The sequence below is a fragment of the Tachypleus tridentatus genome, chromosome 10 (assembly GCF_004210375.1).
Source record: "Tachypleus tridentatus isolate NWPU-2018 chromosome 10, ASM421037v1, whole genome shotgun sequence".
In the NCBI taxonomy this organism is placed as follows: Eukaryota; Metazoa; Arthropoda; class Merostomata; order Xiphosura; family Limulidae; genus Tachypleus; species Tachypleus tridentatus.
The window spans coordinates 101,230,941-101,248,105 of NC_134834.1; the positions used below are offsets into that span (position 1 = coordinate 101,230,941).

General features: G+C 32.2%; 1 protein-coding gene across 4 annotated transcripts in view; it reads left to right on the forward strand.

The window, feature by feature from the left end:
- mv (lysosomal-trafficking regulator mauve) overlaps positions 1-17,165 on the forward strand; it is a 144,975-nt gene that overhangs the window by 108,695 nt on the left and 19,115 nt on the right. For 3 of the 4 annotated variants that reach the window (XM_076462861.1, XM_076462862.1, XM_076462860.1), the window contains exons 43-53: positions 528-772; positions 3,571-3,637; positions 4,663-4,819; positions 5,781-5,921; positions 6,864-7,081; positions 9,092-9,250; positions 10,521-10,710; positions 11,636-11,772; positions 12,342-12,440; positions 13,359-13,498; positions 16,606-16,703. In XM_076462861.1, the coding sequence (XP_076318976.1) occupies positions 528-772; positions 3,571-3,637; positions 4,663-4,819; positions 5,781-5,921; positions 6,864-7,081; positions 9,092-9,250; positions 10,521-10,710; positions 11,636-11,772; positions 12,342-12,440; positions 13,359-13,498; positions 16,606-16,703 (1,651 nt within the window). Of the gene's footprint in view, positions 1-527; positions 773-3,570; positions 3,638-4,662; positions 4,820-5,780; positions 5,922-6,863; positions 7,135-9,091; positions 9,251-10,520; positions 10,711-11,635; positions 11,773-12,341; positions 12,441-13,358; positions 13,499-16,605; positions 16,704-17,165 lie in introns of those variants that run through there. The other variant, XM_076462863.1, reaches the window with a different exon arrangement.

A 17,165-nucleotide genomic window follows, 5' to 3' on the forward strand; every position in this document is an offset into this window, starting at 1 on the left:
CATTGATTCTAGAACTCTATGTAGCCAACCATGTAAACATCTAAATATTTTAAAGCTCAGTTTAAAACAAGTTATAATTATCTTTTCCTGAAACTATGGCTTCTGAAAGTTGACAGCAAAAATTAAAGTATTACTTTCCGCAAACATCTGGAAAAGTCTTTGCCATTCTGATAATGACCTAATTGCAAAGTCATTTCAAAACGTAAGATGCTACTTTGGTTTTGTTCATATGTTAGTTCATCTTTTATATATATCTTTAAAAACTTGTAAATGTTTAATTTTATGATAATACAATACTATCAAAAATAAAGTACTGAGTGTTATAGTTTACAATCAAAGCACTAATCACTTAAACTCGCCAGCTTCTTCACCCTAGGATGTAATGCAGCTAGACCTTGCACCCCTAATGCAAAAGTTTGTTTTTAATATTTTAAAGAAATCTGTAAATAATATATTTTAAAACCAAGTTAAATGAACACTGTCTTTTATCTTTTTTTAATGAAACAAATCTGTACCTCTTTCTCTAGGAACAGGAAGAATTTTTCTCTCACCTAATGAACTGTCCACTCCCACAGCTTGTAGAGGCAGAAACTTTAACAGCACTGACACACATGTGGCGTGAACGGACTTTGACTAACTTTGAGTACTTAACACAGTTAAATAAACTAGCTGGCCGTTCTTTCAATGATTTGATGCAATACCCTGTGTTTCCATTTATCCTGTGTGATTATTCCAGTCCAACTATAAATCTGAAAGATCCTGATACATACAGGTGAGGCAATAGAGGTTCAACATGGTCATAGTTTTGTTAAATATGATATGGAGACAACATTTTTATTCTTTGGATATCTATCTTCATTGCTCATAGCTTCATTGTGTCTTCTGTTACCTTAACTTTTTCAGAATGGGCATAATTTTGTTACATATCAGGAGGTTTTAGTGATTTACATTCAAATTTTAAACTGCTTTCTCATCATAAAATAAACAATACATAAAATGTAACTAATAATCCAAATTTTAATACAAATTCTTAATTTAATTTTATTAAAACTAAATCCTTGATCCATAATATAAACACTGAAATTTGCTGTCTAGGTATTCTGTAACTAATTTACCACATTTATGAGAAATATGATACGTCAATTACTTATTGTAATCAGTTGAGGAAGTGTAATTTTTCCAGTTTATGGCTATTGTAACCAAATAAGATCCAGGCTCCTCTTATAAAAATGTTTGATTGTTAATATTACATTATTTATAATTGGTGGAAACCAAGATTTTAACCTATCAAGTGATGTATTATATTACAATGTTTTCTATACAAAGAATTGTGTACTTCTGAATCAGACTTGTTTCCTCCAGGAAATGCATCCAGGAACTTAGCTGAATTTGTAATTACTCTTGTTGATTAATTAAAATAACAGAAAAAATTGTGGTGCATGTGGGACATTGTCTTTTTTGCATATTATTACTGTGTTTTTTTATTTAATTAAATAATGAACCAAAGAACAAATTCAGTGCAGTAGTACTGTGTTAGTATGAAAAAGTAGGGTTAAGTGTAATTCACAGTAGACAGGAAAATAAGGGAGATAATTGTGTATACTTCAGCTATTATACTGTAAAATTTACTGAATCATAAAACAATCATTTTAGGTTAGATAATATTAATTAGGTAAAATAAATTTTTCAAGATTTGTTTAAAAGTACCCTGTGCATTACACTATAACACAAATTTTGTTCCTGGATAGTATGTTATTACACTATGTAACACAAATTTTGTTCCTGGATAGTATGTGTTATTATACTATGTAACACAAATTTTGTTCCTGGATAGTATGTGTTATTTCTTAATTGCTTATGTTGTAAAAGAACAGAAAATGGCCATTATTCCCTTCAAACTTTGCTTTTGTGACCTGTTTAATGAAATTTAGAAACTAACCCATAAAAACGGGCAGATTTGCACATGTTCATTTACATAAGGTCTGAATAAAACAACATATGAATCAAGATTTACATGTATTTATACTAAAGTTATATAAAAATGTTTAGAAGCGAGTAGTTATTCTAGATTTGCGACCATAATGTAAGTCACTTTCACATATCAGCCCCCAAATATAGTCTCCCATTATGTTTTCGTTATATGCTCCCAGGTCACAAAAGCAAAGTTTGAAGAGAGAAATAGGTCTTTTCCTTTTACTTTAGACATAAGCAATTGTGAAATAACACTTTCTATCCAGGAACAGGAAAAAGTAAAGATTGACAGTGTTATAATTAAGTGAGGTATCGTGGTGCACTTGTATTGATCTCTTTGTCACTCTGGTCTGTATAAAGACAATAAAGGGTACTAATATTAATTATTCTAGTTTATGGTACAGTTATTTATTCTTTATGTAAATTTTTTTTTTTTTAAATTAAGATCTGAGTTATAAGTATCAAAATGTTAAAATTGCATTTTGTAATTTTTTTTGAGGATTTTAACATGTAACAGGTTATTTGGAATTGTAATGTGCAGTATGAAACCTCAAAGTAATTCAAATGTATATTTTTTTTAAGTTTGCTAGATGTTTTAAACTGTTATTTGCACAACATTACACATTTAAATATTACACACATGAAATGAGATAATGTTAAAACTAAACATTAGTAACTGCTAAGTAGGGAATGATATGGTAACACTCTTAATTATCTTATCACAGTTAGGTCAGTAGTTGAGAAATACCCTTTTTTAAGGATTAACTTTTCTTGGATAAAGATCTAATGGAGAAAGTCACCATTAGGAATGTCTTTGAGAAGCACAGCTCTAACCATCTGGACATTTTAAAATTTCTGCTAATAAATAGTGTTACACTTAATTCAAAACATAAGTTCAAAGTGAACTTTAATTGTGAAAATATATTAATAGGCAAGACTTTAAGATCCAACATGACGAACATGAGTGACCTTTGAAGTAAGGTCATACATCCCAGTGAACTCGAGCAGCATATTTGTAAGATTAATTAGCACAGTGTGCCTTTTCACATTTAAAATTTTCTTCTACTTCATGATTTTAAACGTATTAACTTTGTTCTACAGTAACTCTTTTCAACGTTAATTTAAAAATACAGCAACTTTTACACTTCTAATGTTAATGAGCATATCATTTCAATCAATAGTATTGATAATTGCTTTGTCAGGTGACAGCAACTCTTACTTAAAGATAATCTGGTACTATGGATCATAAAACAAACAAATAAAACATCTTAGTATTAAAATCAAAATGCAACTGTTGTAGACATTACTGTTATTGTGCATTTCAGTTAATTATACAGTTCAGCTGGTTCTGTACTAAACATTATTCACAATTATTTTAACACATCTGAACATGTAAGGAATTAGTATAAGTATTATAAAACTTTAGCATATCAGAAGTATTTGATTTTTCACTGATCTGCAAAAACACACTAATGGCGTTTTTTTAAACTAATGTTGCTGTTAATGTTTATATCTGTACATGTTTATCACAAGTAACATTGTGCAAGTTTTTGTGACACTATTTTGTGCTGTATAAGTAAAAAGTAAAATTCTTTGCAGATGTTTGTCGAGACCAATGGCAATTCAGGACAAATCCAAGGAAGAACATTATGTGAAGCTATACAATGTATGTTTTTAATTGGTACATTATGTGAAGCTATACAATGTATGTTTTTAATTGGTACGTTGTGTGAAGCCATACAATGTACGTTTTTAATTGGTACGTTGTGTGAAGCCATACAATGTACGTTTTTAATTGGTGCGTTGTGTGAAGCCACACAATGTACGTTTTTAATTAGTGTATTATCTATTATGAAAATATCTCTGAGCAAGTTATTTATTTGTGAAATGCTCTTTAGGATTTAGTTTTTAATTAGCATTTATATTAGACTGATACACAAGGACATTCATGATATATGGTAATAATTCGAGATGAGTATCTATGCCTTAAAACCTTTTCCTGCCACCATTGAAGATGTTTTGTGATATTCTGCTGCAGAGCAATAGCCCATAATTGGGACTATCAAATGTTTGTTTTTCAACATCTGAGGGCATATTTATACTGTTTATCTTTGCTTTCTAAAGTCCATTAGCTATGTGCAGATGATGGCTCCTCAGTGCTTTTTTAAGTATCTTTAGAGGTGCAAAGTCTGTGTGAGATGTAGATAATATAACAAATTCTCATTTGTACCTTCATTTTGAAGAGAAGCTGACATGCAGAAATGGGCACATGGATGTTTTTGTTTTTTTAGTGATGGAGCCACTTATTTTGGCATCCAAATCACACAATGACAATTTAATACAATGATGAAATGCTTAGGTGTACAGCTGAAATGGCTAGTTACAGAATGTGTTGATTTAGGACCTCTTACAAATGGTCTGTGGTCAATGTAAGGTAGTGTTGTATCTGATAATTATATGTACCAACTTGAAAATAGCAGTTGTATGTTTGGAAGTTGGCTGTTGGTCAATTAATCTTTATTGCTAGTGTCTTGTTTATAAGAAATTATGGATTCATTGATAAACTTGACTGGTATTGTCCTGTTATGATGTGGAAGTTATTAAACAGTATACATGCTGTGTGTTGAATGGGTGAATTAAATATTTCCACATTTTATGAACTAGATTGAGAATTGTTTTTATTTTATTTAGTATTTAAAATCTGAGGAAGAACAAAGTACCTCTTCAGATATGATGCTACCAGCAGCAGGCTCGTATCACTATGGGTCTCACTACAGTAACAGTGGAACAGTTCTCCATTTCCTGGTTCGTCTTCCACCTTTTACTCAGATGTTTCTAAGTTATCAAGGTAAAGCTATATTTTATTACAAACTTCTTCCATTTGTAGAAATGTCTATTTTATCATAAACCATTACTAGCTTGAAGATGAAAATTGTATTCTAAGATGAAAAGGTTTTAACCAATAGGAACAATTTATTATAAAGTTTCTCAACTTGTAAGATAGCATGATAAAAAAAGAAACATTTTGATTTTCTCAACTACCAAAATAAGTCTGTAGGAATTTGTCAGATTCCAACATAGATTTTTATCATCAAGACTTACCCAGTTCATCTGAATGTCTGCATTTTATCATTAATCATTCTTCAAAATAAACCCTTGTTCTATCGTGATGCTTTTCCCCTGGTGGGTGAACAGTAAAGTTATTGACTTGCAATGCTAAAATCAGGGTTAAACTCTCAGTAGGTTAGAGTGCACATGCTCCATTTTGTTGCTTTGTACTAAAACATCATGATCGTAATGTATTTGTCAGTTTCAAAGAGAAACCTATATTCTAATGTGCTTCATTTCTTAGCTTGCAAGTTAAACCTGTATTTTATTGGGATAATTTTGAGTGGCAAAGCATAGTCGTTTGTGAAAAAGAAATCAAATTAATTAGCTTAAAGGCAGTAAATATATTTTAAACTTGCTTATGCTTTTATTAATTTTCTTTTAGTTGAATTGTGTTAAGTACAAAACTAGATTTTGGTTCTTTTATTTGTGATGATACAGCTGATGCTTTTTAAAACTGAAAACAAAATAAATCTGTAATCCTTAACATCTTCCAACATATCAAGTTCCTCAAAATTGTTTTAATATCTGTTTTACATATTTGTTTCTGAAAACAAAGTTTATGTACTTGTGATGATGAGATATTTAAAGATATATTAGTTATTATTCCAAAAGACTACAGAAATAACAATTATTGTTTTCATCATTGTTACTTATGATGAGTTGTCAACTGTAGTTATTCAACTGTCTCTCAATATAAGATCACAATTTTGACATACCGGATCGGACATTTCATTCCTTAAGTACCACATGGCGACTATCCAGTGGCGATTCTACGACAGATGTTAAAGAACTGATTCCTGAATTTTTCTTCATACCGGAATTTCTCATTAACTCAGAAGGTAAAAATGTAGTTTTAAAGGTAGCTTAACAATAATATTAAAACTCATGAGCAGTAGTATAGCATTTTAGCTTCAAAGTAAACAGGAATTTCTAAATTTATATCTTTAAATGACTTGCTGTTTTGATTCTGTGGTTTTAAAAAGCTTGGTTTAAAAAATAAAAATACAGTTGCATTTAGATAAACTGTGTTTGAACAATGTGAAACAATGACAGAAAAAATTGGCATGATCCATGCATAGAAGAGCATCAATACATACAAAAATTGAAGCAAAATATATAAGGTTTAATTTATATTTTTAAATTTAAATTGATGAATATATTATGTCTTAGTTCTAAGCAGTGTTTACACAATCAAATAACATAAAAGGTCTATTTATTACTTTCTGGATTTTGGTTTTATTGATAAATGTTGTTCCTTACTTTATCTGTAATTGTCAACATCTGATTTGTTTTGAAGTTGTTCATCTGTGCTTTAAGAGATGATGTACAACTGCATTTCCCTCCTGTCTTCTCTGTGAAACATGTTCTTGAGTGAAAGGCATTATTTCTGATACAAGATGGCTTCACATTATATATAAAATTGTACATAAATATTATAATATAAAAGATACTAGGTCCATATTACTCGTATATTGTCATTCCACTGCTAAGTTTAATAATTTATTCAGTGAAATGAATATATATAATTTTTGTATGTTCTGTAAAAGTTTTATATAACTTACTTTTGTATTGTTCTGTAAAAGTTTTATATAACTCACTTTTGTATTGTTCTGTAAAAGTTTTATACAACTTACTTTTGTATTGTTCTGTAAAAGTTTTATACAACTTACTTTTGTATTGTTCTGTAAAAGTTTTATACAACTTACTTTTGTATTGTTCTGTAAAAGTTTTATACAACTTACTTTAATAGCAGTTTAAACATTATATTTTTTTTCCACCAGGGTTTAATTTTGGAGTTAGACAAATGGGTGAAAAAGTTCATGATGTGTGTTTACCACCTTGGTGTAGAAATGACCCTCGTCTCTTCATTTTGATTCATCGCCAGTCTTTAGAATCAGATTATGTCACAGAAAACCTTCACAGTTGGATTGACTTGGTGTTTGGGTACAAGCAGACAGGAAAAGCTGCAGTAGAAGCTATTAATGTGTTTCATCCTTCTGTGAGTCTACTCTTTTAACTCCAGTAGGACCTGTTAATGTGTTTCATCCTGCTGTGAGTCTACTCTTTTAACTCTAGTAGGACCTGTTAATGTGTTTCATCCTGCTGTGAGTCTACTCTTTTAACTCTAGTAGGACCTGTTAATGTGTTTCATCCTGCTGTGAGTCTACTCTTTTAACTCTAGTAGGACCTGTTAATGTGTTTCATCCTGCTGTGAGTCTACTCTTTTAACTCTAGTAGGACCTGTTAATGTGTTTCATCCTGTTGTGAGTCTACTCTTTTAACTCTAGTAGGACCTGTTCATGTGTTTCATCCTGTTGTGGGTCTACTCTTTTAACTCTAGTAGGACCTGTTCATGTGTTTCATCCTGTTGTGGGTCTACTCTTTTAACTCTAGTAGGACCTGTTCATGTGTTTCATCCTGTTGTGAGTCTACTCTTAACTCTAGTAGGACCTGTTTGTGTTTCTTTTATACACATCTACATTTTGTGACACTAATACTTTATTAGAGGAGTAATATCTTGCATACACAGCTATGTTGTATGACACCACATTACCACTTCATTACAGAAGCATTAGTACTATCTGCCCTGGGTATCATTTACTGCATGTGCTAAGGGTTTATAATAGCTTACATTCAGAATTTAAACTACTTTGTTTCTTATACTGGTTCTTGTTTCTTATACCTGTTCATGTAGTATAAAGTCATTGCTAATAATTTGTATTTTAATAGTTTATAAGTTTTAAGTTCTTCATTTTATTAGGTAATGTTTAAAGAAACACATTAATTGCTCATAGCTTGAGAAAGAGTTTCTGTAGTTATCCCTTTGTCTGTATTTTATTCATCACCCCCTCTAATAAGTATGAAATTTAACTTAAATTATTCATAAAATCATAATTTCTTAAACATACCATGTTTTTGTACAGCTTTAAATTTGTTTCAATTACAAAGCCATCAAATACAAAATTAGATCCCTCTTGCCACATCCATGTTTCAAATCCTCTTTTAGGATTTATTAATAATTCTTTTATATTTAATTCTTTATTTATAACAAATAGAAAGACAATATTTTCATCTATCAAATGACATGTTATATCACGTTGCTTTTTGAACAGAGAAATGCCATTTTTGGTTTTAGTACAAGGTTTGTTCCTATAGGAGAGTTAACAACTAACTTTGGTGAATTTGTAACAGTTATCATAGTTATAAAGCCAGAATAATTATGATAGTTAGAAGAAAATGTCTGCACTGTGTGATTATATTTGGTGCATTACTACCATTAAAATTTATAAAGTGACATCAGTCAAGAGCAAAACAAAAACCACAAACAAAACACATTGTACTTTATGTTTTGTTTATTTTTATAAAAGTAACTAAAATATAAAAAATGAGTATCTCTTTAGGTTAGTTAAGGTTACATTAGGTAAAATAAATATTAAAAAATGTTTCACGAGGCACTCGAGCTACTCATGTAGTTGTCACATTGTAGTCATTACAGGAAGAAAGAGGGTAATTTAGATTTTTGTGGTGGTTACAAGGTTGGTCAAATTCACCAACTTTGTATAGAGATAGGGTAGACAAAATAACAAACAACTATACTGAATATAAACATTTGAAATGAATTTTTGAGGTTTGATATAACAAAGATAAAATCTGAGATGAAGAAAAGTATTTTTAATGTTAATATGAAAATCACTTTAACACTGAATATTCAAAATATATACAAATTCATAGGTCAATTTTTTTATTGGTTTATGAAAAAATATTTCACTAAAAATATATTTAGACACTTATAATATTTTCTGAAAGACTTTAAAATTCCTGAAGACAGACACACTATATTAAAATTTAGTAGCATCAAATCTATAAAAAAACAGATAATTAATATCTTTCATATACAGCTACATATTGTGAAACTACATTTATTGTTTTATTATGGCATATCTTGCAACTACATTGCATAACATTTCTTTTTATTGTTGAGGTTAATAACATTTTTCTTGTTTTTCAGACTTATTATGGTATGGATGTTAACAAGACGGAAGACCCTGTGAAACGTAAAGCCCTACAGACAATGATCAAAACATTTGGACAAATGCCACGTCAGTTATTCAATTCACCTCATCCTCCCATAGCTCCATTTGGAAGTGAAGAAATTGTTCATACACGTGTAAGGTTATTTAGAGAAACGTCTCTTATTGTGATGTGTAGTATATTATATGCTGCTTAATGTTCTGTGAGATTGGATATTTCTTCTGTGTATGTTGTTGCCAATGCAATGACCTGACTGCTGGTATGAGGAAAGGAACAATGTTAGATAAATAAGCAGGTAATGGTACCTGAGTTATCAGTGTGCAGTTTTTGGTATCAGTTTCTCATAGAAGTACAGAGAGTAGCAGTATGTTTTGAATTTGTACTAAGCAGTAGTCTTCAGGTTATGTAGGGTTGCATACGGCATGAAATCGTGTAGTTTCCAGCTGTCATCCTGTGATGTGGATATCATCAGTTCATAAATGTTGACTTAACTGGCTCGTAAAAAGCCTTTTAGGCCATTAAAACTGGTATGTAAAAAAGATAGACAAACTTGTTTAAATAGTCCTAAGAAACCAGTATAACCCATTTATGGAAATTGCATATTGTTTTTTAGGTCTGTGGGTTCTCCAGATGTGGACTCCACAGGTGCAAGCTCTTCTACACTAATTTGTTTAGTAATTCATTAACTATAGGGTTCGAATCCACCTGCTACCATTTTTTCTGGCCCCGCATGGCCAGATGGTTTTAAGGCAATTGACTCGTTATCTGAGGGTTGCGGGTTCGAATCCCGGTTACACTAAACACACTCACCCTTTCAGCTGTGGGAGTGTTATAATGTGATGGTCAATCCCACTATTCATTGGTAAGAGTAACCGAAGAGTTGGCAGTGGGTGGTGAGGGCTAGCTGCCTTCTCTCTCGTCTTGCGCTGCTAAATTAGGTAAAGCTAGCTCAGATAGCCCTCATGCAGCTTTGCACAAAATTAAAAAAAACAAACACCGAGTCCAAGCATTATCGCCCTTAATTGGTTGTTTGTGAACAACCTCTGTTATCTTTGCAATATCATCATGTTGAATCTTCCAGCTGTGGTGTTATAACACTCTGAAGTGGGGTGTTTTTGTGTGTTAAATTAAAACTTATATGTTGATCATTGTTTGAAGGTAACATTATGATATGCCACATGAGGTTTCACATATCAGTGTAAGACAGACTGGTGCTAAACAGTCTCTACCTATTATTTTGCAAGTTAGTAAGCCACTGTTACAAAATTGTATGTATAGTATTGTAATAGTTTTTTTATATTTTCAGGTGTATTGGAAAAAGTCTGAGCTTTGATTGAAATGTTTGTGTGAAATGAAAGATTTATTTATTTCTCTGAGAACGAATTTAATAGTACCTTTTTTTTCAGAGTGCATTATCAGAGGTTCAGGGCTTGAAGTGGGGAGGCTATGTTGGTTCTTTATGTGAAACTGAACCTAATCTCATCTGGAGAAGGTCACATCCTGCACCTATTGCTTGCTTGTTGCCTCTCATCACCAATGATGTTTTTGGATTGGCTCTCAACACCTGTTTGATTCTGAGCTACAAAAAAGAAAAAGGTGAACTGTTAGAGTATCAATAAACAATTGATAAGATTATTGTGAAGGTGTTAAAGAGTGTCACTAAACAATTGATAAGATTATTGTGAAGGTGTTAAAGAGTGTCACTAAACAATTGATAAGATTATTGTGAAGGTGTTAAAGAGTGTCACTAAACAATTGATAAGATCACTATTGTGAAGGTGTTAAAGAGTGTCACTAAACAATTGATAAGATTATTGTGAAGGTGTTAAAGAGTGTCACTAAACAATTGATAAGATTATTGTGAAGGTGTTAAAGAGTGTCACTAAACAATTGATAAGATTATTGTGAAGGTGTTAAAGAGTGTCACTAAACAATTGATAAGATTATTGTGAAGGTGTTAAAGAGTGTCACTAAACAATTGATAAGATTATTATGAAGGTGTTAAAGAGTGTCACTAAACAATTGATAAGATTATTATGAAGGTGTGAGTATTTTTCATTGTTGGATTATGTTAGAAGGTCATGTTTGATTTCTAACAAATCTTATTCTATTTTATTTAAATAGTTGTTCACCAAATCCACTTTTTCATTCATGGTTTTAAGTATTATATGACTTGAATTTGATTTTTCAGACTATAACAGTTTGTTTGTACCATAGAGTATATATAAATTTTTATATTAAACAATTTTATTGTATATTCTATGTAATAACCAAAACATTTATTTCACTTAATAATCACAAATGTAATTGATATATTATTTTGGTTATTTAGTTGGAATAATTTAATTTCCTGCTTGCTTTCCTTGTTTCTTGGAAAGTGTTATTTATGTGCAGGATTTTACTCAAAATGATTTTTTTTATTTTGTCTACAGATTCAATTGTTTTTTTTTAATCTTTCAAGAAAGTTTTTTTATTATAAAAACATTGAGTATGAATACGATTTATCCTTCACATCTTCAAGCTTCTGGTGTAATGAATACAACCTATGTTACTTCTGCTGCTTTGATCACATGGGGCTATCAAGATGGTGTTGTTCGCATCAAACTACGAAAGGATCATCCTACTATACCATTAATACAAGGGAATATCCTTGATCCAGTAAGATGGCAAAATTTAAATAGTGTAATATTTTGTTAACGTCTTGTAGCATTTTAGTGATATGTTTATTTCCACGTAAGTGGTTCAAGAAGAAATCTTTGGTAAATAGTATGGTGTATGTTTTACACACATCTTAGTTTTAACATCTATTTTCTCTATTTTTTACTTCCATGTATTTTCCTCTAGAGGGGTGTCACACGTGTGTGTGTGTGTGTGTGTGTGTGTGTGTGTGTATATATGTATTGTTTTGATCTTGTAATTGTGTGATTTCTTTATCTTTTAATATTACTTTCTGTGTGTCTTGATTTGTTTATATTTTTGTTTAACTGTGTACATTTCATGATCTTTGTTTATCATTCTGTTTTTGATGTTATAGTTACAAACATTTCTGGATGTTCCATATTTCTCTGTTTAGACATCTTAGTTTTGTATTTTACAAAATGGGTAGGCTTATTGTTTTATACTTGTACGTAAGTCATCCTTTTTTATAAAAAAAACATTCTTAATGGTGAATATTCTTTCTCCTTCATGTATCAAAGAAATGTTAAACTGTTTAAAACACCTTTCAGATCTGTATTTGTGCATCTGTTCCTGATTGTAACCTACTGTTTCTGGGTCACACGTCTGGCATTATCAGGGTACATCAACTGATCTGTGACTCTGTTAAGGTAAGGTAACCTATAAATATATAGTTCATTGTTATTATAAAGTTTATTAAGGAAAGGTAACCAGTAAATAGTTAGTGACACTTGTTCATATAGTTTGATATGGGATGAACAATGTTCAGTCTATACCCAACAGCTTTAATGCACCTTTTAATAACAAATATAAATTTTAACAGGGAAGAAATTATTTATCTTCAGCTCAGTTTGTTTTGTAATAGGATGGTTGGCCTCTGGAAGAGGTTACTGTTTATGATGTGGTTAATTTAAGGGAAAGCTTGATAAATATTTCAGTTATAAAGGCTGGCTTAGTTTGTTTATTTTATAGTGTAGTGTAGAAGACAGCCTAGATGGAACAAAAGGTCTTTTTATGTTAGGATATATTCTGTACATTTGGTTGCCACTAAAGGTTTGCTCATTTATTTTAATATAAAAGTAAAATTGTTCTTCTTTATTTGAGTAATAAAAAAGTTTTTCAAACCACGTTGCATTTTATAATTTAAATTTGACATCAAATTATTTTTTCTACCATTTAAATATATATATCCATGGTGTTACTTTAATTTTGAATTCTAATTTTGGAAATATTGAAATACAATGGTTATTGAAAGCAAAAAAATAGGAATTGGTGTTTAATAAGGTATGAAGCAGCTTGTAACTGTGTTTCTGTTTACTTTGTTTACATGTGTGATTTACCATGAAATGAAGCAGCTTGTAACTGTGTTTCTGTTTACATTATGTTTACATGTGTGATTTACCATGAAATGAAGCAGCTTGTAACTGAGTTTCTGTTTACATTATGTTTACATGTGTGATTTACCATGAAATCAGATTTTCTATTTTAATCCAATAAAAGCAATATTATTAGTTATATGTTACGTAGTGATCATTAGTTTCCACACTTGTTTTGGTTATTTATTACAGCTACAGGTAGAAGAAAAGAAACCCTTTGTACAACTGTGTGGCCATTCTGGCCAGATATCTACTATTCAGATCTGTAAAGGTTATAGCATTGCAGTTAGTGGAAGTGATAATGGACAATGTATTATATGGGATCTCAATAGGTAAGACAGAGTTCTAGTTGTGAGATTATTGCTGAAGCATTGGCTCTTCAGATTTGTAAAAAACTAAATTAGTTGATGAAACTACAGACAAGTTGTTGTTGAAGTTAGTTGTTGAGGGCTGAGCACGAAGCATTACAGTTGTGAAGTGTTAATTGTTGAGGGCTGAACATGTACATTTCAATAAAACAACTTGAACATTTTTCATTCTTTTGTTAATTATATTTTTGAAATATTTTATTTACTAACTGATTTTTATGAAATAGCTAAGGTTTACTTGTGTTTGGAAGTGAACAATAAGGTTGTACTGGTTACACTGAGATTCTCACAAGTGTGGATGGCCAACTGTCTTTTCCACAATGTTTTTAATGTGGTTACACTGAGATTCTCACACGTGTGGATGGCCAACTGTCTTTTCCACAATGTTTTTAATGTGGTTTCACTGAGATTCTCACACGTGTGGATGGCCAACTGTCTTTTCCACAATGTTTTTAATGTGGTTTCACTGAGATTCTCATACGTGTGGATGGCCAACTGTCTTTTCCACAATGTTTTTAATGTGGTTACACTGAGATTCTCACACGTGTGGATGGCCAACTGTCTTTTCCACAATGTTTTTAATGTGGTTACACCGAGATTCTCACACGTGTGGATGGCCAACTGTGTTTTCCACAATGTTTTTAATGTGGTTACACCGAGATTCTCACACGTGTGGATGGCCAGCTGTGTTTTCCACAATGTTTTTAATGTGGTTACACTGAGATTCTCACACGTGTGGATGGCCAACTGTGTTTTCCACAATGTTTTTAATGTGGTTACACTGAGATTCTCATACGTGTGCATGGCCAACTGTGTTTTCCACAATGTTTTTAATGTGGTTACACTGAGATTCTCACGCGTGTGCATGGCCAACTGTGGTTACACTGAGATTTCCACAATGTTTTTAATGTGGTTACACTGAGATTCTCACACGTGTGCATGGCCAACTGTGTTTTCCACAATGTTTTTAATGTGGTTACACTGAGATTCTCACACGTGTGCATGGCCAACTGTGTTTTCCACAACGTTTTTAATGTGGTTACACTGAGATTCTCACACGTGTGCATGGCCAACTGTGTTTTCCACAACGTTTTTAATGTGGTTACACTGAGATTCTCACTGCGTGTGCATGGCCAACTGTGTTTTCCACAACGTTTTTAATGTGGTTACACTGAGATTCTCACACGCGTGTGCATGGCCAACTGTGTTTTCCACAACGTTTTAATGTGGTTACACTGAGATTCTCACACGCGTGTGCATGGCCAACTGTGTTTTCCCCAACGTTTTTAATGTGGTTACACTGAGATTCTCACACGTGTGCATGGCCAACTGTGTTTTCCACAACGTTTTTAATGTGGTTACACTGAGATTCTCACACGTGTGCATGGCCAACTGTGTTTTCCACAACGTTTTTAATGTGGTTACACTGAGATTCTCACACGTGTGCATGGCCAACTGTGTTTTCCACAACGTTTTTAATGTGGTTACACTGAGATTCTCACTGCGTGTGCATGGCCAACTGTGTTTTCCACAACGTTTTAATGTGGTTACACTGAGATTCTCGTGTGCATGGCCAACTGTGTTTTCCACAACGTTTTTTAATGTGGTTACACTGAGATTCTCACACGCGTGTGCATGGCCAACTGTGTTTTCCACAACGTTTTTAATGTGGTTACACTGAGATTCTCACACGCGTGCATGGCCAACTGTTTTCCCAACGTTTTAATGTGGTTACACTTTTCCACAACGTTTTAATGTGGTTACACTGAGATTCTCACAAGTGTGCATGGCCAACTGTGTTTTCCACAACGTTTTTAATGTGGTTACACTGAGATTCTCACAAGTGTGCATGGCCAACTGTGTTTTCCACAATGTTTTAAATGAGTAGAGAACAGTAATATTAAAATATTTGGGATAGAGCACAACTTTGTATTGTTCTTCCTTGCACCTTTCTTACTATGTTTAGAACTAACAATTTTATCATTCTGCATGCAGATTCTCAAGGATTTTGTTCACCCAGTTCTTGATAGTGTTTTAATAAAACTTCACAGATCACTTTCTTTGGGGATTGTAAAGAATCCATTTGATTGTGGTGTTAAAGGGTCAAACGTGAAGATTACCATTTTGAAGAAAACAAATTTTATATGCATAAGAAAGCATAACAACAAAATGCATATATATGTATACACATTTTTCAAGACAAAAGGGCTAAATCAAACACGTGAAACTAATGGCTGCAGTAGGTTCAGTTTTATCTTGAGGTGTGTACTATAACATTACTGAAGTGAATCACCACAGTAAAGGAACATCTGTATTTATAGTCACAGAAGTCTTTCAAAATTTAAAGCTGCATTTCTTAGTGTTTGTTCTGTGCAAACACTTAATGTTTCTTTATTCATGGGAGGCAGTGTAATTTGTTGAGTCTTAAAGTATTTAATGTCAAAGACACTGGATAATTCAGCCGCAGTTTATCAGTAGATTTCTCCATTCCTACACATAATGAAAGGTTCCTTTTGCATCTCATAAGTAAGAATTCCAAGAAGTAGTGGAACAGTCAAACTTTATTGGTTAGTGTACCCAGATTGTGATTACATAAAGATTTGGACTTGCATCACTTTTCTACAAAAACATTCCACATTTTGTGACTGTAGTTGTATTACAAGTGACAGTTAAGTATACTATTTGCTAAGAGAAGAGCACTCATATTTATCCCAATATGCCAAGAGGCAATTAGCTAATCCAATCTCCAACTCTCAGGCCAGGCAGCCCTCGTGTAGCTTTACATATATTGGGATGGCCACTAGCAGACAGCCCTCATGTAGCATACAAATTAAAGGAAACTAATGGAACACTAGTAAGCTAATTATTGCCACACTGGTGTAAGTTTTAAGTAATTAGCTAGAATGTATTAAGTGATTAAAGTGGTAAAAAATGCTAATTCAGCTGCATGGTGTAAGTGTTGTAACTTTTGTACATTCTAATGTAGAAGTTAACATTACATTTCTGTTTTAAAATATTACAGATAACATTCATTTGTTTAAATGAGTAATGAACCCTTTTGATTCCTAAAGGTTATCGTATGTTCGAACTCTCCAGAGTAATGGCCAACCTGTATTGTTGATTGCTATCAGTGAAACCTTGGGTGATGTAGCCGTTGTCAGTCATGTTGGTAAGATCACGATTCTTCCAAGTAATTTGTGTGTTATAGTAGCCGTTGTCAGTCATGTTGGTAAGATCACGATTCTTCCAAGTAATACGTGTGTTATAGTAGCCTTTGTCAGTCATGTTGGTAAGATCATGATTCTTCCAAGTAATTTGTGTTATAGTAGCCGTTGTCAGTCATGTTGGTAAGATCATGATTCTTCCAAGTAATTTGTGTGTTATAGTAGCCGTTGTCAGTCATGTTGGTAAGATCACGATTCTTCCAAGTAATTTGTGTGTTATAGTAGCCGTTGTCAGTCATGTTGGTAAGATCATGATTCTTCCAAGTAATTTGTGTGTTATAGTAGCCGTTGTCAGTCATGTTGGTAAGATCATGATTCTTCCAAGTAATTTGTGTGTTATAGTAGCCGTTGTCAGTCATGTTGGTAAGATCACGATTCTTCCAAGTAATTTGTGTGTTATAGTAGCC